The 25,949-nt window shown below is 36.8% G+C and overlaps 1 protein-coding gene across 8 annotated transcripts in view; it reads left to right on the top strand.

Annotated features, from left to right (window-relative positions):
• cacna1g (calcium channel, voltage-dependent, T type, alpha 1G subunit) overlaps window positions 1-25,949 on the top strand; it is a 218,992-nt gene that overhangs the window by 188,088 nt on the left and 4,955 nt on the right. For 6 of the 8 annotated variants that reach the window (XM_082151200.1, XM_082151199.1, XM_082151201.1 and 3 more), the window contains 11 exons: window positions 5,973-6,124; window positions 7,246-7,355; window positions 9,887-10,020; window positions 11,856-11,926; window positions 14,196-14,274; window positions 16,015-16,136; window positions 16,266-16,682; window positions 20,223-20,366; window positions 21,627-21,749; window positions 24,730-24,919; window positions 25,003-25,172. In XM_082151200.1, the coding sequence (XP_082007326.1) occupies window positions 5,973-6,124; window positions 7,246-7,355; window positions 9,887-10,020; window positions 11,856-11,926; window positions 14,196-14,274; window positions 16,015-16,136; window positions 16,266-16,682; window positions 20,223-20,366; window positions 21,627-21,749; window positions 24,730-24,919; window positions 25,003-25,172 (1,712 nt within the window). The remainder of the gene's footprint in view (window positions 1-5,972; window positions 6,125-7,245; window positions 7,356-9,886; window positions 10,021-11,855; window positions 11,927-14,195; window positions 14,275-16,014; window positions 16,137-16,265; window positions 16,683-20,222; window positions 20,367-21,626; window positions 21,750-24,729; window positions 24,920-25,002; window positions 25,173-25,949) is intronic. The other 2 variants (XM_082151204.1, XM_082151205.1) reach the window with 2 other exon arrangements.

A 25,949-nucleotide genomic window follows, 5' to 3' on the forward strand; every position in this document is an offset into this window, starting at 1 on the left:
TTGCATTTGGAGGTTTTACCATGAAAAACTTATGGGATTATTTTTCCCTTTTGTGTTGTAAACAGGGGTTGACTGTCAAAAACCAAACATATTACGTCAAATGAGAACAGGTTTTGATTGTCAGATATGCCAGGCACTTTAACTAACCTCTCATGTTGAGTAATATAGAATGACATCACTCTCGCGGCACTCTGCACATCATCACCGTTGCCCATCCACCAAGCCTCTGCCATTCTACCTCCATCTCAGATGGCCCATCTTGCTCAAGTCAGACTCAGAAAGAAAGTGTGATTTGTCTGCCAGCATGATATATTATATGTGTGTCTGTGTTTTTTGTCTCACCTTAGTCTATCCTACCGTATATGTTTGCTGGTGTTTGTGTATGAATGTATTTTCTTTACCATGCTCTACCATTACTGAATATATGATTTATTTATTTCTCTTATAATATATATATATTATTTTTTTTTTGCTTTAAAATTCTCCTTCTCCTCTGTTATTTTCCAATATTGCACCAGTTTTAAGAAAGCATTTAGTCTGTCATTTCCTGTTGGTTTTGACTCTGTGTGTGCTGGCATATTGTGCCAAAAAAAAAAAAAGAAAAAAAAAAGAAAAGTGCAGTGTATCTGCCAAACAAATTTTTACATTTGGGTGCATCAGCAGTATGTCCAGCAGATATCGACTCATTACTTTTGGAGCAACTCATTGACCATGCACTTCAGGGGTGTAAAACCAGCCTCAATTAAAAACCATTCGGCTTAGAGCAAAGAAAGCAGCAATTTGCTGCCTTCCCTATTCAGATGGCTGTTTTTATCATCTTTGCTTTTTCCCCTTTCTATTTTTGTCTGACATTTTGCCATGCAGGCTTTAGAATTTTTCTCTGGCTCTTCCTTTAAATAACAGTCTAGTCCTCCCACTGCCCACAATTCCCCAGTGCTCATGACTTTCACCCCACATGACTCATGATGTCTGCATAATGGACAGATATTTCTCGAACATATTTCTTAGTGGTGTAGTTTGTTCACTCTAGGGATATGTCAACCTTAACATGAATAATCAACATCAGAACATTGTTGATGTCCATATTTAGACCCTAACCCTCAGACCTTCAAAATTATCAACTATTATTTAAAAAAAAAAGAAACAATTTCCTTTTTTGTGTGTGCAAATTTTTCTGGTGTTTGTAGAGTATAAATAATGTTGAAAATGGACCAACGTTTGTCTGTATTTCCCAACTGACTTAGCTTCTGAGGTACTAGCTGCTATATGGTTAATTTCTTGGATTTACACCTTCCACAACCTCTCTCTTCTCTATTGCGCATTGTTAAAATATTTCTGAAAGGACTTTGGACCTCCTAAAAGATAGGAAGATTCACCCCAAAAAAAAAGAAAAGAAAAAAAAGAATCATGTACATTTGATTACTGGATTATTTATTTATTTACATTTTTAATGTATAATTTGTATTCATATAAATGTACATGTATATAAATATATATTTCAGCATCTTGTTTCGTGATGGCTCTATCAGTAGAATACTTTTTGCAAATATTAAAAAGTAGGGTGTTCATGCATTTGCCATTAGTAAATAATTTTATGGGGTCCAGAGTTCCTCAATTTAAAGTTACTTTTAAGAACTTTTTTTCCCCTCCAAGTGCACGTGAGTTGCGGCAAAGCCAGAATCATGTTGAAAGCATCAAGACCAGCATGAAGTCTCAATGTGTCGAAAAGGCCAAGACATTTGTTGTTGTACCCTCCTTTTTGGGGGGCTGACGGGTATTGCACTGAGTTTTAACAGTTAACATTTCCAGAACTGGTGGGCGACTAGTGTTTTGTGGCTAGATTCAAATGTGGAATCATTCAGCCCAAAACCTTCAATTGCCTCACCCAATAATCTGACCGTCATTCTCAAATGTATTCATAGATGGAATCGGAATGGGCTAAAATTGCCATCTAAGCAAAGAATGTCTCATTAAATCATAGTCATGGTATCATTAGCTTGTGCCACAAAAATAGAGACAGAGATGGAGAGGTCCCAGACCCACATTCTCCATCGCTATTTCATTCTTGTGTTGGTTAAAAATAGTTTTAATCCATTTTCCTTCTCTTTAAATTCTTTTAAAGCTGATTTGGCTGAGGTGGACATTAGTTGGACCCATTGCAATGGCATGACATCAGAGTGGCACCGCTGCCACTAGGAAACAAACGTTCAATCCATTATGCAGTAAATAGGATGCCAAGACCTTCCATTTCTCCCAGTTTTGTTTTTTCTTTTTTTCTTTTTTTGGGGGTGGGGGGTGTGGGGCGGCACAAAAGGCCATCTTATATGAAACTCTTTCGTTAAACTCAGTGCAGTACTCAGTAGATATAAACATACGGTTATGGGAGACTGCTTTCCCTCTGTCACTGATTTATTAGTATTATTATTGTGTTTAAGAGGATTGGAATTAGCAATGTACGCAAAACAAAACTGAGTTTTGTCCCTCTGACAAGCCATGCTTTTTTTGAATGAAAGTGCACAAAGGGAGAGAGTCTCACTACAGAGGGTAGGAGGGATGTAGTTGAGTGGGGGTGTCCTATGGGAGCTGACCTGTCGACTGTAAAACCAGGCTGTGAACATACACCTGTTCCCATCTCAACTGTCCTCCGTAATTGAGCACCTTTAAAACTGGGGCAGTCTACACAGCAACTGTTTTCGTTCCCAATGAATGGTTTTGTTTGCTGCCCCCCTGGATACTGTTGTCTGCAGCCCAAATAAATTAATTTAGAACACATTGGTTAAAGAGCAGAACATTGACCTCATCGCAGATTGTGTTAGATCCTAGGAGTCATAAAAATAACAATAAATAGGCTAAATAAATAACAACTAAAGTGGCAATGTTTAGCCAAGTCTGGATATTTAAGATTCATAAGCTGTACATTATGAAAAAGCAAAGGTAATGTTGAGTCAGCACATTTAAAAACACCAGGAGCATGGTTTCAATTAGCTGAATTAAAGCCAGATGGGTTAGAAGATTCCTTTAGTAATTACCTGCAGAACCAGCGTTGCTGACATCTTGTCCTGAGAAATCAAAGCAGAGTGACCCCATATACGTCACATGAATATTTAATAAATAGGACACGACGAAGGTGTGCTGAGTGTACGAGTGTGATTTTGCTTTTATATACGTTCAATAAACAAGTTAATATTAAGTAACTAACATCTGAGATATTTTTCCAGTTTTTTATATATATATATATAAAATAAAATAAAAATTCGAACGAAAACAATTCCAAACAAAGTCAAAAACAGAATTGTTGCATGTTTGTGAGCAGAAAACAGTAGTGGCGTTTTGTTCAGTGTTTTCAAAGAAATCGGTTGAGTCAGTGATTCAATGACTTACTCATACAAACAGCTTATGAATTCAAAATACTATTATTTACTATATTCTACTACTACTACTATAATACTGCTATTTTTGCCATAATTTTATATGGAAGTAGTGGTGGAGTGGTATGCTAGTATGTTTCAAATTCAGCCAGTCACTTGTTTTGTTCCTGAATGAATTGGCTTTTTTTAACAAATCATTTGAATGATTGAATCATTGACTCACTCATTAAGACAAAATGTCTATTTAATAGTCTATTTAACCTGCTGAAAGAGTCACTCCCAGAGTTATTATTGTTAACTAAATCGCTTTTGTTAAAGCTGCAGTCCAAAACTTTTTTTGTATTCAAAATGTAAAAAAAATTATATAATAAGCGAGTACATCATGAATCCATTTTCCAAACCGTGTTTTTGTCTTATCCTGAATCACTACGGTACACCTATAATAAGTGTTTATATTCGGACTATTTTAGACTGGTACGGGTCGTACCGCTGCGGAGTTGCCCAGTACCTGCGTGACTCGTCATAGACATTTACAGAGAGAAGTAGCTCCGGCTACAATGTTCTTCCGCAAGATGCATGGGTAACACTTTACAATAAGGTTCATTAGTTAACATTAGTTCATGTATTAACTAACATGAACTAACAATGAGCAATACATTTGTTACAGTATTAGTTAATATTTGTTAATGTTAGTTAATAAAAATACAGCTGTTCATTGTTTGTTCATGTTAATTCACAGTGTATTAACTAATGTTAACAAATACAACCTTTGATTTCAATAATGTATTAGTAAATGTTGAAATAACATTAAGTAAGATTAATAAATGCTGAAGAATAACTGTTCATTCTTAGTTCATGTTAACTAAGGTAGTTAACTAATGAACCTTATAGTAAAGTGTTACCGATGCATGCAAACGCATGAGCGCCAAAAGTTACGGACTGCAGCTTTAATTGAAATCAAGCTGAAATAAAATATATAAATATCAAATGAGCTAAATGAAAATTAGATATCTTTATGAAATAAAATAAGTTGAAGTACTAAAATTACTAAAACTAAAACTGAAATAAAAATAAATCAAAGCTAAATAGAACTATTTAAAACTAAAGAAGAAAATAATTGACAAAAGCACATCACAAAATACTAAAACTTAAGCTAAAATTAAATCTGAAAATATAAAATAAAAGCTCTTTCAAAGTCTGTATGGAACGCACAAACACAGACAATGGCTTACTTGTAGAAATCTCTACATATTAAACTGAGATTAACATCCAAAAAATTACTTCACCTTTAACAAGCAAATAATTTGGACATGTTCTAGATGAGTCATACTCATATTCACTATCCAGTGGGGATGATTAAACAAATACTGCTGATGTGGCTCCATTATATATAAAAAAGAAAAGGTTGAATCCAGCACCTGTTCCTTCAGTCCAGTGCTGGTGCCAGGAAAAGCCTGGCTAATGGGCTGACAGGACCACAGGGAACACAGCTGCCGCTCACAGTGTTTCGAGATGATAAGCCCCCCCGGACCCCTGCTGCTCTGCCATCCCTTCAGTCCTCAACGAACAACAGAGGAAAAACACAAAGAATAAAAATGGATCAGAAAGACAAGCATATGCACAAGTCCGTCCTTGTGGAATGGAGATTCGTTAATATTTTAGGGAATCTCATTAGAATGTCCATGATGTAATAGGACAATTTGTTTTATTTAGGTATCTGTGAGTGAGCAGATCTCAGGCACAGTGGTCCCGCAATCTGGCCTCCTCTGCCTTTGATTTGGCATTGAACACAGAAACAGTTAAAGGAAAAGTTCACACGAAAATGAAAATTGTAATTTACTCACCCTCATTTGGTTCAAAACCCATATGACTTTCTTCTGGACTATTCAAAGAGAAATTTCAAAGAATGTTATAGCTCATCAAAAGCACCATTACCAAAGTATCATAAAAGTGGTCCATTCAACTCATCCACTATTACAAGTCATACAAAGTCGAATTTATTGTTACTCACTGAAAAGTTTTGTAAGATTTGTAAATGAATCGTTATTTTGAATGCAATCAGTGACTGATCCAGTTCTTAAAACTAATCTGAATGATTCTCTCACAACTTGGACTGATCCAGTTCTCACATTCAACTCACTGACTTAATTATTCATATCCTCGCACAAAGCAGTCTTTACTGCTTTACTTTATCATATTAAAACTTTAATATGATACACAAGTCATATGGGCCAGTTTTATATTTTTATTGTACTTTGCAGCATTTTTAGAGACTGAACGCTCCAGACACCAGACCAATTATAATATTAACATGCGTTATTGCATTGGTAAAGAGCGACCAGCTCTGTCTTCAGAAATTCTCCTTTAGGGTTTTACAGAAGAAATAAAGTCAGGCAGGTTTTTGAACAACATGAGAATGAGCAAGTACATTTTCATTCCTGGGTGAACTTATACACATATGTTCTATCTCTTAGCTACTTCTCTTTATCGACTGGTTATTTCCCTCTCCCCCTCTTTTCTCAGTGTGGGCATGAGTGTGTACAAAACCATGTTTGTTTCAGTACAGTTATTTCATGCTTCCTCCCTGTTCCCATGGTATTTCAGAAGCCCAGAGTAAACCCTATTACTCCGATTACTCACCTACACGGCTTCTCATCCACAAGATGTGCACCAGCCAATATCTGGACCTGTTCATCACGATAGTCATCGGCCTCAATGTCATCACCATGTCCATGGAGCACTACCAGCAATCTAAGGTAGTAGAGCAGAGAGAGAGTGCATGCGCTTGTTGATATTTCATTAAGGAATAAACTCACTGGATATGTAACTGCAGACAATTTTATTGTAAGTTCAACTCAACGCTATCTCACTTTATGATTCTGCATAATATTTGCTGATTAGGCAGCTAATGTTTATGTACTCTTTTTGCTGTACTGCATTTTGATTATATCATAGCGGTGAGTATATAATTTTCTCTATATTATTATACTTATTTGCACTTTCATTGTGCTGCTCCAGGACATTTATACCATTGCCTGTGTATAAAAAAGCCTTATGAGAGAAATGCCTCACCAAAATAAACCACACTGTAGTGTATATACTGAAATGTATGCATATTCCCTCATCAGTCTCTCCCCCTCGCATAACACTATAGAGACAATTCATGAATATTCAATAGAGGACTAAAATAATAACATGAGTTCGCAGAACGCTCTGGGAGTTTACATTGGTTTCTGTGAATAATTTGGGTGGTGTAATATGTTCTTTTCATTCCTTTATGACAAAGGTCACTTTTGATGGTAAAAGATCACTATAAAAATGGTTATTTCAACTGGTTGTCTATATGTATGTATGCACAGTATGTATGTATGTTATTTTATCTCTCTTCAAATCAAAACTAGTGTTTACAATCCCTAGTCAACTCTGTTGGGATGATTCCCAGGTTTTTCACCCATCATTAATGGAGGTCCGTGACCTCACCTGTGCAGTCTGTTTTAATTAGAGCCCGGGTGGCCTGCAAAACATTGAAGCAAGTGGAGCAAAGGGGATTGTTAGGCTTTGACCACTAACACTCATTCCGTGAACAAAATCAATTGATTTTCTGGTGTGTCGTCACACTTAGCCTGGACTTGATTACTGTGTGGTGGACGAGGGAAGGCTAGATCCCTGGCAATGTCCACTGACTGTTTTCGTTGTGCTAATAACCACCTTTAATAACTCATCACCTTTTCCACAGATTGACTATGAATTGACCTATTTGGTCATTCATAGACCACAGTTTGTGTGTTTATTTATTGTTCTGAAGGAGTAGAAATATGCTTTTTCACTTCTGTACTTTCACTGTTACATTCTCTTTGCAACTTCTCTGCTTTAACAGGTCCTGGATGAGGCTCTGAAGATCTGCAACTACATTTTCACAATCATATTTGTGCTGGAGTCTGTCTTCAAGCTTGTTGCATTTGGATTCCGCCGCTTCTTCAAGGACAGGTAGTAGACGTGACCCTCTCAAAAGCTACACCTAAGGTAGTTGATCCAAAACAAATTAGAAATTTACAGTAAAGCCATTCCCATGGAGGTGCTCCAATGGCCCTATTTGTTTTGTTTATTTTTGTTAATTTTTTTTTTTTATGTGTGTGTGTGTGAACACAATAGGGTTTTTTAGTAGTCCTAAAGCCACATCCTTTGAAATGATATCACAGCTTTGAGATTCCTTGGTTTGCCTCTGACTGAAGCACATCGAGGGCTGAATGCACTGGCGTCTGTGGTGGAAAACAAAAAACGAATTTATATCACTTGTGGTTTTGGTAAAAGAAACCCATCTTGAAGCATGCAAAATCACACTGCCTGGGGCTTAAACAACGAGAAAGCCTCTTAAATTGCATTTATTCCTCTTAAATTAGTGACAAAGAAGTGCTAAATGTCCAATGTTACAGTTTTATATGTGTAGGCACAATTTAACATATTTTCTTTATAGAGTTTAAGTGATCCATTTACTCTTTTAATTAGTCTTGAATAATCAGTCAATATGTCAATTAGGCCCTTAAGTGAAGTTGATAGGCCATTAGAAGTTCTCATGTTATCAGCTTTTTCTTTCAATCGCATAATAAGTAGGGAAATGTAAAGCAGCTATTTGCATACTAATGAAAACTTTGACATAACATAATTGTTATGATTTCAAAACGAATCTCTCACCAAAGGCCCTACTGTTAAACATTTTAGAACATGCTGTTCTTTTTTATTGATTTACAACATTTGAAATGGCTTTCTGTTACTTTGATTTGTTCTTTCTTGCAACACGCTCCAAGTCTGCAGGAGGAAAGAAGTACACTTTGATCACGGGCCCCTTAGCAAATGAAGCGGTGGGAAAAATGTAGAAATGCTTTGTGTAATAATTTGACTTCAATTTCCCAACATTTCTAATGAAACACCTCTCATGGCTGCAGGCCCCAGCAAATTGAGGTGTCCTAAAACAGGCTCTAGGCTCTACCTCACCCATGACAGTGTTATATTTGACCCTCAGGGGGAGTTATTTAAAGTTAACAGCAAAGTTTGAAGCCATATTTAGAAAATGAACATGCTGAGAAGCTTGCTGGAAAAGAGTAACATCCAGGGTCAAATAAGGGTTATTTGCTCAAAATGATGATTCTTTGATCAAAGAGACTCAGTTTTTTGACTCTTGGAATTGTATTGCATGCTTTTGAAGGATACAACGTTACCTTCAAGTCCTTTTCTGAAGTTGTAAGACTGAGGAAGTCATATTGTGATTTATTTTTAAGTGGTTAAAAAAATTAACATATTGGGCAATTTCATATTTCTTTCTGCCTGTTTTGCTTGTTGACTAAGACAGTTTGGTACAACAAAATAAAGGCGTGCAGTTGATGTTTTAACAATGTATTTTTAACATATATATTTTATATTAAAAATTTAATATTTTGTGTGCTGTCACAGAGAATTATGGGTAATGTAGTTTTGTTGCAGCTTTTGCCAATCTGACAACAGTACACAACATTAATACAAAATAAATTGACAAGAAAACAAAATTATAAACAATTTAATTTAATCTTAATCCAAAGAAGGTTAATAAAACATTAATGTAAATACAGTACACTACCATGTAAAAAAGAAAAGAAGAAAAAAAAGAAAAAGAAAAAAAGTTTGGGGTTGCTTAGATTTTTTTAATATTTTTGAAAGACGTCTCTTATTCTCACCAAAGCTGCATTTATTCAGAAAAGGACATTTATTTGATAAAAAATACAGTAAAATTGTTGTATTGTGAAATGTTATTACAATGTTAAAATTACCGTTTTCTATTTTAGTATATTTAAAGGGATACTCCACTTTTTTGGGAAATAGGCTCCTTTTACGACTCCCCCAGAGTTAAACAGTTGAGTTTTACCGTTTTCGAATCCATTCAGCCGATCTCCGGGTCTGGCGGTACCACTTTTAGCATAGCTTAGCATAGATCATTGAATCGGACAAGACCATTAGCATCTCTCTCATAAAAATGACCAAAGAGTTTAGATATTTTTCCTATTTAAAACTTGACTCTTCTGTAGTTACATCGTGTACTAAGACCGACATAAAATGTAAAATTGCGATTTTCTAGGCTGATATGGCTAGGAACTATACTCTCATTCCTGCGTAATAATCAAGAAACTTTGCTGCCGTACCAGGAGTCCAGCAGGCGTAATGATATGACGCAGCGCCTGAAAATAGGTCTAATAGGTTAGACAAACTTAGTCCCGGTCACGTTGGAAGTTACTGAGTTGGGTCTATTTTCAGGCGCTGCGTCTTATCATTATCTGAGTTTAAAGAGGTTGCACTGCGGAATATATATATATATTTTTTTTACAATGTAAAAGTCTTTACTGTCACTTTCGATCAATTTAATGCATCCTTGCTGAATAAAAGTACACATTTATTTATTTAAAAAAACAATCATTCTAAAATCATTCTAACATTACATAAGGCAGCATTATTTTGATATATTAATTAACATAACATGTGTCTTTACACAGGTGGAACCAGTTGGATCTTGCCATTGTTCTGTTGTCTATAATGGGCATAACACTGGAGGAAATCGAGGTCAACGCTTCCCTTCCCATCAACCCCACCATCATTCGCATCATGAGAGTGCTGCGTATCGCTCGGGGTTTGTATTCTCTTCCATCTTATCTTCCATACAACCATGGTCCATTTTTCTTCCCTGCGAAAGTTTACACTCCTCAGCGGCTCCTCCTGTTAGCCTCAGTAGATCAGACCCGGTTGTGTGTGTGTCACCCTTGGGATCTCTGTTGTTTCACAGACTGCTCAGCAGAAGCCGTAGTCTGTGTTGAAAGAGTCCAGATGGCTGTAATGAGAAATTCAGTTCACACAGCCACTCTTATTCCTTACACACACACACACAACACACACAGTGTAGGAAGCTGGGGTGCTTGTCTGCTTGGAACGATTATTCTTCCTCTAATGAAATAGCTGCTTGGCAAGTCTTTATTGATTATTCCCTCAACAGAGATGGCCAAGCAAACACACCTGCTCAGATGTCTGTGTTCTCATCAGGTGTGTGTGCGCGCGCGAGTGTGTTTGTGTGTGTGTTGCATGTGCGAGTAAGGGTGTGCGAGTGTCTTCGCAGCCTATTTCCTACTGGATTCATTCAGACATTCCTGTAATGAAAGTCACAGGCATCATACTCTTACGGGCCTGATTGCAATTAACCAAACCTCCTCAATGGCATCTCCTGATGGCTGAACGACCGTCATTAAAGCTCCGTGTGTGTAGTGCACGACCCCAATAATAACATTCTCTGTGATCTGACCACTGAGAAAATTACACGATAATTAGTTTCCACTGGCCACTTTTAAAGAAACAGTGAGTCGCATTTATTTCTGTCCAATCAGGGCTCTGTTAAAAGATTGAGTCACAGTTTGAGTTTCACAGTTTGAACATAAAGGTCAATTTTTTTAATTTTTTTTATCTCAAATGCCACAAATGCCAAAATTAGAAGCGTGATTTAGTTTTACTCCTATTTGTAATACATTGAATGTTCCTGTATTGGTAAATTTCTTTGTGATTTTGTGATCAATGAATACAACACAAAATCAACAAAATGTCCTAATGTCATGTATGACTACTGTGCACCTAACATGATTCATGGTAAATGTGGTATCCTAATTATAAAATAAATCAAATTTTTCACAAATTTCTGGAAATTACCAGCACAAAATTAGTAATTTTTATTGCAAAAATCAGCAGAAAAAGAAAATTTTTATACCCTGGTGGGACTGATAAAGTCTGGTGTCTGTATTATTATTTAATTTTTTACATTTTACATGCAAGGTTAAAATATTCTAGCTGACAACCCCTTTGCCATCATAGGAAAAAAAAAAAAATATATTAAACTTACAAATATTAAAATATAATCTTTTACATAGTATTACAATTACACAATATTATTATTTATAAATAAATAATATCAAACAAATTCATCCTTTTTGAGAATATTTTTATTTTATTTTTTTTAAAGAATATATATAAAAAAAATAAAAAAAAGTACTTACCCCAAACTTTTCAGTATTGTTTATCAGTCGATTCTGGATATTTGATTGTGAATGCTCGCTTTCCCTATCTTTACATTTAGATACTTTTTTTTTACTTTTTTTATTTTTTATCTCATTTAGTCAATCTTTTAAAACAATAATAGTTTGATAACAATCCATTTTTCATGCTATACATGATAATGTTGTGACGCCTGAATTCACTGATTTTATTTACTAGTGTTTTATTTATTTTTTATTTTAGAAAAAAATATATAGGATTTTAATATTGTCCAATTGTTGGCCATAACATGAAAATAATGATTGGGTTATCAGTATCAGTATTGCCATTTACACACAAGTGTAAAACAAATCAAATCAAATAAATAAAAAAGTACCATTTAAATTGCATTCTGATCAGATTGTGTATAAGCTGGCTCTCCTCTCCTTTTAGTGCTGAAGCTACTAAAGATGGCCGTGGGAATGCGAGCTCTGCTTGACACTGTGATCCAGGCCCTGCCTCAGGTACAGCACAAAACTTTTGTCTTTCTCCTTCATAAAGTTCCGCTCTTCACTCATATCCCATGAATCCTGCGCTGCGAGAGAGCTCCCGGTCCCCGCTCCCTGTTCTCCTGTGGCCCCTCCGCTCTCCACAGGCCTCATTTACATAGTCAATCTGCCATGAAGAGGCCACAGCAGTGCAGATTGGCTCTGATGGGCTGCTTGGAGAATAGCAGAAGCCAGAGAAGAAAATCTCCTGCATGCACATTCTTTGATAACATCAGGCTTCACCACCTCCTGCAGGCTTTTTGATTTGGAAACATGCCGCACCACAGGACACACTATTAATTCCCGTCTCTCCTCAGATATGAGCTTAGAAAATCAGACATGTAATTCTACATTTAACTAATTGTCACTAATTGGATTAGACCATGTTTAGCCGTCGCCTCCTAACGCCCTTTCACTCCGTCGCTGTGACTTTCACACAGTTTCTTATTTTGTTTTAAAGTGGCTTTTTGTGGTTCCAGGCTATTGATCCACTCTTCTGCAATTTGTGAGAGGTGTTCTGATCCATAAGAGTGTTCTGAGATATCCTGCCAGATTGTGTCAGCTTGATCCTTGTTTCTTGAATCACTGTGAATCCAGCCGGTGAAGAGTGCACTTAAGGGAGATTAGGGTGGGAAAATAGCCAGCCTTGGAAAAAGAAATGTCAATGCAATCGGATTTGTCAGCACTTCTAATCTGACTCTCTTTATTCCTTTCCGTTTTCCTCCGTTTGCCTAATTTTTCAATCATGCATGAACTAGTCGTCTGTGATCGTTATATGTTTCGTGTGATTCTTCTCCGAATCCAGCTGGGTGTAGGTGGGTTCTTCCTGTTACACAGTGTCATTTTCTATATAATGGTATACTAGAACAGGGTTCACACACTTAAACTATAATAAAATAATAATTATTATTATTATTATTTTTAATATCATATTTCTAGGTAAATTAAAACAAAGGTTTTTTTTCTCTCAGAATGATGGGGCAAAATTGGCAACAACTTGACTTTAATGTGATGTACTTTGGTTTTGTTAATTTTTAAACCATCTTCAGACATTTACCATTTATCATAATATCAAACTGATTATCATCTATATAACAGGATGGGATATTTTAAGTCAGACCGATCAACTAAAACCACAAAACATCACAGTATTATGTTCAATTATACAAAACAAATTTCCCAAGACAAATGTTGCTCAACTTTTTGATTAGAGAAAGGAAATAAAAAATAAATAAAAAAAACTGGAATATTTAATAATAAATTGTCTATACACAAATTCAATATACTGAAAATATTCCTTAAATTATTATTATTATTTCTCTCTCAGAATGACAGGGCAAAATTGGCGAAATACAAAGTCATGTCATTAGACAATGGCGCAGTCTAATAGGTGCTTAACTCAACCTGCTTGCATTCACATAATTCTCTATAGGGCACAACTGATTGGCTCCTGTTGTATCAGGAGCCAATGAGCTTGCATGCTCAACCTTCAAATACTTAGTTAGCAATTACTGTCGCAGTGCAGAGTCCTTTCAGAAACCCTCCACCTTCCCCAGCTCCACCTGTATAGATCTGCTACGGGTAATTCATGTGCGCTATATTGTACAGAAGCAGCAAGTCTTACTTGCTCACAGCAGCGTGTCATGTGTGTATTTGCAGTAACAAGTCCCGTACTTGCTCTGTAGCCGCAGTGTAGCAGATCTTTTCCGCCAAGACCAAATATCAACATTTTCATACCCATTACCATGCCAAAACATTTAGAGTTTTCATGACAGAAATACACTCAAATCAATATAGTGAAGTTATTTAAAATTTTCATCTTTGAAAATTATAAAATTGACCAAGTGCTAAATAACTTTGAGGTTTTTCATTAGGATATGAGCATTTTATTTATGATTTTCTGACACTTTTTATTGATTGAGAGAAAAGAGGAATGAGATCAGAAAACAAGACTGCAGATTTGTCCCCCATCAACATGTCTGGAATGTGTGCTAACATGTGCAAAACTACTGCTGCAGTTGGCTATGGCTTCAGCATAGTTTGAGACTTAAGTTTACAAAACTGTCAAGCTCTAATCAGGTGGAACACAGCTGTCATCTTCTCACTTCATGATTCTCTCTTATTGGCTCCTCACAGGTGGTATTCTGTCTGCCCTGTCAGTTTCTTTTGTGTTCCATGACAAACTCTCTCTCTCTCTCTCTCTCTCTCTCTCTCTCTCTCTCTCTCTCTCTCTCTCTCTCTACAGGTGGGGAATCTAGGTCTTCTCTTCATGTTGCTCTTCTTCATCTTCGCTGCTCTGGGAGTAGAGCTGTTTGGTGACCTGAGTAAGCATAACAAAACACATACATAAGAGGCATTTTTCTTGTGGTCTAATTCACTCAGACACAAACACTCCCCCTCTCGCTAACACACACACACACACACACACACACACACGCACACGCACACACACACACGCACACACACACACACACACACACACACACACACACACACACACTCCTATGCACTCCTCAGGATCTTCCTGTCTGGATTTTTATTTACACTGAATTGTAAATTACTTAGACACCCTAGGACCGCAACACTACTGCTGGGAGTCCAAAAACAAATTTTTGTGGTAAAAAAAAAGAAAGAAAATATGCTCTATACAAAAATACAATATTAAGTTACCTTGAAATAAATCTAAAGTTAAGATGCCAAACTAACTTTCATTGACTGTGCCACATTACAATGTATCAAGTTAAATTAAATTGTATATCATTTTCACTGGGTTTTCAATGGAAGTGTCTCAACAAAGTGTAAATACATTAATATGATACTTTACAACTCTCAATTCAATGCAATGGTACATAGACTGCATTCTCAATCTATCTATTCATTAAGGGGGACTGAAAAACTTTGAAACACTTTATGACATTGATTAGGGCACTGATCCTCTAATGTAGCATAATTGTGTTTTAAATTGCTCGATGTATTACTGTTTATTTGTTTTAAATGGCTGTGAGATCACTTTCACATATTTTCAAAAGTTTTCCGGCAATGTCTGTAAGGGCAAACCATAAATATGGTACCTGCAGCAGATTTTCTCTAGAATACGTGGCAGCACATTGGCACTGGTTTACTGAATACAGCCTGCCGTGATTCATTGCACCTCAGCACAATACCAGGGTTGATGTCATTTCCATTTCCAATCAGCCTGCTCAAGATAAACATAGAGACTTCATAATTCACATCCAGCTTTACAATGCTGTCCAAGTTCAATATATGGCATCTGCTGGCTGAACTGAGATTGACTGTCTGCAAGGCAAATTTTTTTCTGTCTCTTCCCAACATAGGATTGGGCTAAATTGATGACTGGTCGATTAATAGTCCACCAACCAAATTGTTTAGTGAGATTGAGTAGTTTATCTAGATTTAAATGGTTGTCTATACTGTATGTATGTTGTTAAACGTTAAGTACACTGCATAGAAAGTTAGTACATTTAAATGCCATTTCACCAGTGGATAAAAGGTAATACGTTTAATTAATTTGAGTCTTTGAATATACATTTAGCATATTTCTCACTATATCAAGTGTACATCAAAATTAAAATCAGGTGTAAGTGAATACAGCATCATAAAAATAGTAGAGTGACACCTTTTATTTTATAGTACCTAAAAAAAAAACCTGATCTGGGCTGCCAACTGTTTCTATGATCTACTTAGGCTTTTGGGAAATGCAGCCCTGGTCTAGTTTGGTCATAAGCATTGAAGTTTGTTGTTCCATCATGCCAAGAGAAAAAAAAAAAAGAGCTGCCTGAGCCCCTCAGAATAAAGGTTGCTGACACGTATGAGTCTGCGAAAGGATTTAAAGCCATTTTCAAGCTATTCAATATAAACCATTTCGATGTACCAAATTCACCCCAAGAGCAGATGCTTGAGGAAATCTAAATGCCCATATGATGAAAAAGGAACCAGCTTTTCATGGGGTGCACTTACTTTGTAGGGTGTGTTTGTTCATTATGAACATATGAAGATTTGCACATTTCCATGTATGTACCTCTGACATATTCTTTCTGTCCCAGTATGTGATGAGCTGCACCCCTGCGAAGGTCTCGGCCGTTACGCAACATTCAAGAATTTTGGCATGGCTTTCCTCCTGCTGTTCCGTGTATCCACCGGGGACAACTGGAATGGCATTATGAAGGTGGGACAGAGTCACTTCATAGTGCTGAATTTCAATGATGCACACAGTTTTGTTTTAAATGCTTTGCACGTGTTCTGAATACAGATGTTAGCAAACCTCTCATTTTTACACTCTGTGTCCACGTCGCAGGACACGCTCAGAGACTGCTCCCAAGAAACCACCTGCTACAACACAGTGGTGTCCCCCATTTATTTTGTGTCCTTCGTCTTGACGGCGCAATTTGTGCTGGTCAATGTGGTGATCGCTGTTCTCATGAAACACTTGGAGGAAAGCAACAAAGAGGCCAAGGAGGAGGCTGAGTTGGAAGCCGAGATGGAGCTGGAGGCTGCGGGTGGAGATGGAGGAATATCCCGAGGGCACATGCCACCTTTCATACCTGGTGACATGGGTGGGCCAGGGGGTTCACCCTGGATCTCAAGAGTCTCTGGAGACCTGTCTGGGCCGCTTTACCCCACAGACAGCCCACCTGCAGACATACGCAGAGACTCTGAAGATCACATAAAGACAGATCCTGATCCTCCTCAGAATTTGGAGCCGCCTTTAGAGGTGAGTGGGAATGCTAGGTGTGAGGTCAGAGGTGTGTACCTCCTATGGTGTCATTTCCAGGTTCAACACATGAGTCAGACTAAATACCAGCTGGTTTCTAGCTGGTCGAAGCTGCTTATAACCATATTAGACCAGCTAGAATACAGCTTAAGCTTGTTTTTCCAGCAGGGGTGTCCTGCTTGCTTTTGTTTTGTTGAAACTTTTCTGTTTCTGTGAAAGAGATGTATTTTTGAGGGATGTATTTTTGTAGGCAAAAACCTGAAAAAAAAAAGTTAGCATTTTAGCTGGTTTCATCGTCCCGAAGTCAATGTTTTTTTTTTTTTTTGGGGGGGTTTGGTCAAATGCCCAAATAAGGTCTGTGGTTAACACAATCTCAAGATATTTTCATGTTTTATTATACAGCATAAAATACACCAGTAAAACCCCCTTGTGGTTTTTTTTCTTAAAAAGGGTGGGACAACCTGTCACTAACATGAGATTGCAGCAATAGCAAACAACAATTCCCGATGGAAACAATCAAGTCTTGTCCTATCTTTTTTCTTGTTCAAGAAGCCAGGTTGGATATACGTCACAATAGAGAAGAAAAGTCTAATGCAACTTCCATTTCATGCAATTTCATTTTCATTCCACTACACCATAGTGTAGTTCGTGTATAGTCTATATATATAGCTTTTTACTTCTGGCGATTGTATTTAGACATCAAAAGCCAGAAAGTTGTGTTCATTTGTGAAGACTATCATGATGAACAAAATGAGAGTCAAAAGAGTCAGAAACTTTTGTTGGTCACAGAGCTTATTTCCTGCAATAATCCAAAAGCCACATGAAAATTTGTAAGGTTTTTTTTTTTTTTTTTTTTTTTTTACCCGAAAAAAAAAGATAACTTCTGGGTTAGCCTACAAAAATATTTCCACTTCTGTGCTCTCTTATCTAACTTCACACAATACTGATAGATGGACAACATGCCGTATGCTTCCGTATGCGCCTGAACCCATTGACGTCACTGATGCATATATTAAAAGGAATGTTCCTGGTACAATTAAACTTAAGCATCTGCTGCATGCTCTCCATTACCACTGAAAATGATTTTGTCCCTCAATTTGTTAAAACAAACAGAAAAGTTGTTTACAGCTGTGCAATTACAAAGGAAAAAGGTTCCAGCTCACAGTTGGTTAAAGGGTTAGTTTACCCAGAAATGAAAATTCTGTAATCATTTTCTCACCCTCATGTCGTTCCAAACCCGTAAGACTATTGTTCATCTTTAAAACACAAATGAAGATATGTTAATAACATCTGAGAGATTTCTGTCCCTCCATTGACAATCTACACAACTACCATTTTGATGCTTCAAAGAGTTCTTAAAGAGATCGTAAAACTAATCCATATGAATTGAGCGGTTTATTTCAAAGATTTCTGAAGAGACATGATTGCTTTATATGATGAACAGATTTAATTTAGGCTTTTTCACTAAACTTAAGCTTAAGTATGCTTGCTTGACGTGCGAGAACCAATGAGGTTCATTCTCGTGTGTTACTCAGCACGTTTTAGCCTCCGCTAGAACCAATGAGGTTTGTTTTCATGAATCAAACAAGTATGGTTCAGCTTCTGTTTATGTTTGCTGATCAATGTTTATATGTCAATAAAAGCCTAAATTCAATGTTAATCGTATAAAACAATCCAGTCTCTTCACAAAATTTGGACTAAACCGCTTGATTCATATAGATTAGTTTTACAATATATTTTTTAGCCGACAAAGTGGTAGCTGTGTGGTATGTCAATGGAGGGATAGCAATCTCTCTCCGATTTCATTAAAAATATCTTCATTTGTGTTTCGAAGATAAACAGAACTCTTACGGGCTTGGAACGATATGGAGGTAATTGGAATTTTTTTTGAGGGGGGTGAACGTACCCCCTTTAAAGCATTTATATTAGTCAATTTATATTAGGACATCTGTGCAAAATGTGTATAATTTGAGCAGTAGGTAATTATTTTAGCAGTGGGACAACTGTTCTAAACAGATGAGATTTTGGTTCTGCACTACCGTTGTAATTCCTGTGGATTTCTCTCTATGTGAAAAGTCCCTTTTTGGCCCTTTTTGGAAATTTGCAGGGTTTACTGGCTTTATATGGTCATGAGTCGAACCGAAGAAGATAGTAAACAATTTTGTTACTCTGGTCTCGTGTAAACATGCATAATGTTTAAGCCTTGTGGTAATACTTAAAACACTGCATGCTTTAACATTTATTCCAGTCCAATGCAATGCCATTGACTTCCATTTAAGTGAATAATTGTAAACATGGTTATTGCTTGTACATAGTAAAAATTATTTTCTGTGGTAATTAACAGCATACAGCTTAAAGGAATATTTTATCCAAAAATGAAAATGATTTCATCATACAGTGTACTCACCCTCATGTTGTGTCCAGACTTGTATGTCATCTTATTTCCTCTGTGAAAAAAATAAAATAAAACTGGAACAATCTGAGGGTGAGCAAAGGGTGAGCATTTTTGGGTGAACTATCCCTTTTACTTGTCATCCGGACCATATTTTAAAATATATTATATGATATGAAAATCGTGATATCAGACAATGTACAAAATATGCTTCTTTTTTCCATGGGTTAATGTAATCAACAGTGTCCAACAAACAATTAACCATTTATTAGTACAAAAAATGAGTCTGTCATGATGCAGATGTAGAATTTGCCAGGGCTTTTCAGAGCATTATAACATGCATTTGTTATAAACGATCTTTAGTTTAACCGAAAGACACGTTTTAAAACACTAGACTGTTATTTTTAAAGTGGGGAAGTCCATCTGTTTCTGTTAGTGTCCTACATGCCTGTTGTTTGCTCCTTATAAACTCGGTGGTCGGAGGTCAGACTGGTACCATGGGAAAGTAGTGATACAGGCCTCTTCTTTTTTAATGCAGGCAGGCTATTTCCAGAATACCAGCCATTTTTAATGTTAACAATCATTAAAACTATCCCTCTAGCCCTCTTTAGTGTGGCTGTGTCAAAATGTTTTGCGCATCATCAGGGCAATTGTTCATAGAGCTCTAGTTCCACCTTGTGGATGTCAGTGAAATAATCAAGTATTTTACCTGTGAGCAATGAATCTATGTTAGTTTAGAGCTCTACTAATCTGTTTAGCACATAAATGAACCGTGCTACTGGTTTACTTCTAATTTAAAGTATCAGTTCACCCAAAAATTACAATTCTACTATTTTCCTTGTGTTGTTCCAATGTCGTATGGCCTTCTTTTTTCTGTGGAACACCAGCAAATTCTTAAAAATATATTATTTGTGTTCCAATGGAAATAAAGCATTTTTGGGTGAACTGTCCTTGTTTATTCCTTTGTAAATATTTCTTCTGACTAATTGTGTTATAGTCTGCAACTTCTCTCCTTCCTTCATTTCTCCTCTGTTTTTTCTCTGTGTGATGTCTTTCACATTACCCCTTGTCATCTCCTCTGCCTCTGTCTCTGTCTGTACTCTTTCTCTCTCTCTTCGTCATCCTGTCTTCCATGCTGGGGCTTTTAGCGGAGGCCAATGCTAGACTCAGTTTCCCTGGTGATCCAGGGTTCACTGGAAGGAGAGCTCAGCCTCATGGACAACCTATCTGGCTCTATCTGCCACTACTACGCTCTGCCTCCCCTTCCCAGCAAGCACTGCACCGAGAAACAGGTCAATGGCTTCCCTGTTCACCCAGCTTGCCTTATAACACACTTCACTCCTCTCTCTACCTTTTTTTCCCTTCTTATCTCCCTCCTTTTCTCTCTCTGGACCACTTAAACTTACATAATAGCACCGATGCTTCTGTGTGTCAGTTACAAAACCACCTCTGCACTCTGGGATTTCCAGCGCTCTTTAGAAGGCAAGGACTTGGTTCTGCTCCAGGAATATCCAAGTGTACATCCCATAAGTATCCCATAAGAGTGACAAAGTCTCGCAAAAATGGTGTGAAATTTGTGCCTCGTTCGTTCCAAAGATCATAAATACCCCAAAAAGTGATGGACTCATCTGGCTGGAGTCGAAGAGGTAATGTGTGGATCGATAAAGAGCTGGGCCGCTGTTGAATTATGCACGAAAATCTCTTTTGGTCTGTTTCACAGAGAAATATTTCATTCAATTGCATTAGCATTGCAAAAAACTGAGGCTTCTAAAATCTTTTTTTAAATGTAATTGGAGAATATGTAATGTCTTTATGGAAATAGCTGGCTCTTTTATTTTGACGACTTTGCAAAAATTTGTTCCAGACCAAATTCTCAGGGTCAATTAAACGGTGCAGTATGCAGGATTTATTTAGGATCTATGGAAAGAGGTTACGCATCATTTCTCTTATATACCTTTAATATCTAAGGACCATTTAACCATTTCTATATTTTTAATGGCTACTGGCGGAAGGCAATGTGCATCTTGTCAGCGGATTTGGGGGATGTTTTCATTAGGGCTCGCTGGGCAAAGTTTTTATTTGAAGAAGTGAATTTGAATAGTATTGGCCACACCCCACAGGAAGCTGAATTGGCATTTGAATCAAAATGACAGGAAGAATTTACAGTATTTATAGCAGTATCTATCCATCAACATTTTTAAACAACGCTTTGTCAAGCCAACATTAAAAGTTTGTCTTGATTTCAAATCATTTTAATTCTACTTCATTGCTTTGAGGTTTGAACTGCAATTCTGCGTCCTGTTTGCTACATCAATCGAATTCAGATCAAAATAAAAAAAATCACTGGAATATAAAAGACCTTCTCAATTTAAATCGGAATGTTGCACAAACCTGGTTTCTACGCACTGAACTGTTATGTTCACAAAAATGACCTGACCTCACCACATAAAGTTGTATTAATTGTACCTGCATGTGTGAAAGTCTGAGCGTGTCTTCTAACTATGCATGTGCTGGTTGCCCATCTCACTCTTGGCTCATCTCTTCTTCTTTAGATTCCTCTAGCCGAGATGGAGGCTCTATCTCTGGCATCGGAGAAATCCTGGTCCTTAGCTCTGACGGATGACTCTGTCCCAGATGATTTTAACCCCCTCTTACTAACCAGTCAGGAGTGCAATGTATTTAACACTAGAGCAACGTTCATTTTCCACCCCTGCCTCTCAGCCTTACACTGCTTCCAAAGACATCCGCCCTCTCCACCCTGCTTCAGAATTTGGCCCTGAATATTTGATCCCCAGGTCTTTTGGCCCTGTAATAGATTTGCTCTGTTCGGTTAAATATAAATAAATAAATAAATAAATAAATAAATAAATAAATGCTGTTTTAAGCTAGATACAGCACAGTTTTAACTAAACATTCTTCTGAGTGGCACCTTGAGGGACTCCTTGGTTTCATATGGTACAGTACCTATTGTTGTGGAATGACTAAACTAAAAGTGTCAAATCATAGTGACACTACTAACTTAACAACTAAATGTAGGTGTTTTCAAAACATGCAGATTTTGACAGACTACTTTTTTTCAGTGAGCAGCAGTTGACAAAATGCTACAGTAATATTGCCGTCATTTAAACATTTATATAATATTTAGTCAAATGCTGCTGTTAATCACTATTTTCAACTTATACACTACCATTCAAAAGTTTTGGGTTGGTCAGAAGTGTCTTACACCAAGAATACACCAAGGCTGTATTTTTTTTTATTAAAACTAGAAAACAAAAGATTGTTATTGTGAAATACTTTTACATTTTAACTCTTTTCCATGTTAATACATTTTAAAATGTTGTTTATTTCCTGTGGCATTTCTTATCATCAATGTTAAAAACAGTTGTGCTCCTTAATATTATTTGGAAATCATGATACATTTTTATTTGATTATTTGAATAATAGAAAGTTCAAAAACAGCATTTATTTGAAATACAAATCTTTTTTAACATTATAATTGACGTCACTTTTTACCAATTTAATGCGTCCTTGCTCAATAAAAGTCTTAAAAAACCTTACTGACCCCAACATTTTTGTACATTAAATATAAATAGATATTATATTTGGATATAATATAATATAATATAATATAATATAATATAATCATGCCAGTAATCTGTTTTCTGACACTTGGTAGTCTGATTAATTTGTAAAAGTAGAGGGCAAACATCATAAATTATTTATGCAGAGCTGAGAGGCGAATGTGTTTTGAACTTTGAGGGTTTCTAACCATCCACTTTGTTTGGTATTTCTCTCTCTTTCCTTCTCTTTGTACATTTCCCACCAGCCTGGTGTTTGTATGGTCCAGTCCAGTCCAGTAGAGTAGTATTACTGCCTGTCAATCTGCTCATTTCCTGTCTGGGTTCTGCAGCTATGTCCCTATTCTTCTTCCAACACGTCTAAAGGCCATTTCTGAACCTCTTCTCCATTGTCTCTTTATACTTTTTAGATGTTCCTGTTTCCATCCTCAATTTATCTGTCTCCATATTTACCCGTGTCTCTCTTGATTTTATCTTTGTCTTATTTTTTTGTGTATTAAAAGTGAAGTTTCTCCCTAGTACCATGCTTCTTGAAAGAATATAGCAGTGTGGTATGGGGTTGGCTTCTGCTGTCTGCCAGCTACAGTAGTTCAGGCTCTGGGCACAGCTTTCAAGGGAGAAGGCTGATGGTTTCTGTCACCTCGTAATTGAATTCATATTTATTGTTTCAGAACTTTGCCCATAGAACATAAATAATTTATACATAGCATTTCTCAGATGAATGAGATTTAGATCCAGCATGTTCTCATTTCTCTGTCGTATTTATGTGGATGAAAAACGGCAGAAAAATATGCACTGAGAATATGCATACAGTAACTCCTCAATGCCTATACCATGAAGCATCATCAAAAATTTCCACCATTGATGTTAATGGGTGTGCAATTGTTTCCCACAAAGACTGACGGTAAACAGTGGAGAAGTAACAGTTTTTTCATAACAATGTGAACAGCACAAATCACATGGAATCTGATCTTTTCGATTCTGATTTGAGCCACTTCCATATGTGGTCCTAAATCAGATACAGGTCCGATGACTATGTCTGAACAGTCATATTGGAATTTATGTAACTTTTACGTAACTCTAGAACAACATTTGTCACAATTCTCTTCTGATGGGAGTCACTCCAAAGATTTTACATTCCGGTAGTTCTTTGGGTACTTTGTGAATATGGAAGATGGCAGCGAAGTTAATCACTGGAGGAACGGTGAGCTGTTATTTTCAATACTGACTCCGTGTTTACTTCCGTATAATTCAGTGCTGCGTGCAGACTTTGTTATTGTTCTTTTGCTCATGCGGGTCAGCTCAAGTATAGGTCTCTGGACAGTAACAGGAGTTACCAGATCAGTGGCCGAGGCCGTAAACAGAGAGGCAATTTCGTCCGCGTTACCTGATTTGCCCACGTCACAGTAAGGGTAGGGTTTAGGGGTGGGGTCAGGTGAAGGGCATCATTCTCATTGCATGATTTATAAACACCCACCAGTTTGAAAACACCCACACATTTAGAAACGCCCACTTTTGTTCCGCAGAGACCCCATAATCAGTCAGTTCAGGATCGTGACCTGTTCACAATCAAATCTGATATTGGCCACATTTAAAAAAATAATGTGAACAGCTGAACAAAACAAAAAATCGGATCTGAGTAATAAATCAGAATTGAGCACTAAGGCTTGCAGTGTGAACTTGGCCAAAAGCAAGTCTGATTCAATGATTCATGAATCATTCAGACAGATTGTGTGAACTGGATGAGTCAATTCATTAAAAAAAGCATGACTCAGATTGTTCATGTCTGATTGAACTAATACTTTAAGTCATCTGTAATTTGAATATGTACGTATTCGTATGACAAAATATGAATTCATGCAACATGATTTATGTAGATCAACATTTCTTGATCAGTCTTCTCCCTTTGTCTAGTGCGCAGTGACGTTTGCCTTTCATTGTATGCTAACCAGCCCAGCCTCTATGTATTAGGTACAATGTGTTTGCGTGTGCGTCCATGTGTTCATAAGGGCCCCTGATGCTCCAAACACAAGTACCAGCACTCACCTTGACTTGCAACTCTTTTAATGTGCCTCAGACTACAGCTCCACCAGATCCTCCAGAGCCCCAGCAGCCAGACGAGCCGACGGATGAGCACTTGTTGTATGTGAAGAAGACCTCAGTGGGCCGCACACATTCTCTGCCCAATGACAGCTACATGTTCCAGCCGCTGCAGCCCAACTCGAACCACAGTACCCACACAACCTCAACTCACCTAGCTCAGACAGGTGCACTGCAATATATTTCTGAATTTGTTTTAAATATGGTTGTTAATGCGTATGTCAATAATATCAAATGTCTCCTCACATAGGTTCTACAGGCTCTGTCCAATCTCAAACAGAAGAACCCACCCAACACTTGACTGTGCCCACCGATCTGTTCAGACCGATCAGTCCTCATAGCCTATCAGATTCAGAGTGCATCCCACGTATCCCCCCGCCTCGCCGGGCACACACTCTCTCACGCACCCTACGCAGACAGGTGACCTCAGGTCTATTACTTTTGATTGTGTCATACTTACAGAGTATGTTCTATTAGCTATTAGTTTTGTTTATTGCACATAGTAGCTCTGTTCCAAAACCTAATGAGCTGCTGTTCAAATTTTTTTTAGATATATTTTTTTATGTTTATGAAAGAAGTCTGCTATAGCTCACCAAGGCTACATTTATTTTTATCAACAATACAGTAAAACCAGTAATGTGAAGTTTATTACAATTTACAATAACTGTTTTCTATTTTAATCTATTTTAAAATGTAATTTATTCCTGTTTTGCAAAGTTGATTATTTAGCAGCCATTACTCCAGTCTTCAGTGTCACATTATCCTTCAGAAATCATTCTAATTGATTTGCTGGTCAAAAAACATTATTATCAATTATTCTTATTATTATCAACATTTAAAGATATCTTTGCTGCTTAATATTTGTGTGGAAACCATGATTTTTCTATAGTCTTTGATGAATAGAAAGTTCAAAGGTACAGCATTTATTTTCAATAGAATTCTTTTGTAATATTATAAATGTCTTAATCAATTTAATGCGTCCTAAATACAAGTATTCATTTAGTGCTCTTCATACAAAACTCGTGGGAGACATGATCTAATAAGCTTACAAATACATATCACACACACTTTTAATTAGACCATTTTTACGCATGCCAACCATTTTTTATGTATACTTTTAAATATTGACTGAAATATTTATTTGAATTTTTTATAATCAGCATTCCCTTTGCGTTATTTCGTAGTAGCCTAACTGAA

This window comes from Leuciscus leuciscus, assembly GCF_965113295.1.
Source record: "Leuciscus leuciscus genome assembly, chromosome: 21".
Taxonomy (NCBI): Eukaryota; Metazoa; Chordata; class Actinopteri; order Cypriniformes; family Leuciscidae; genus Leuciscus; species Leuciscus leuciscus.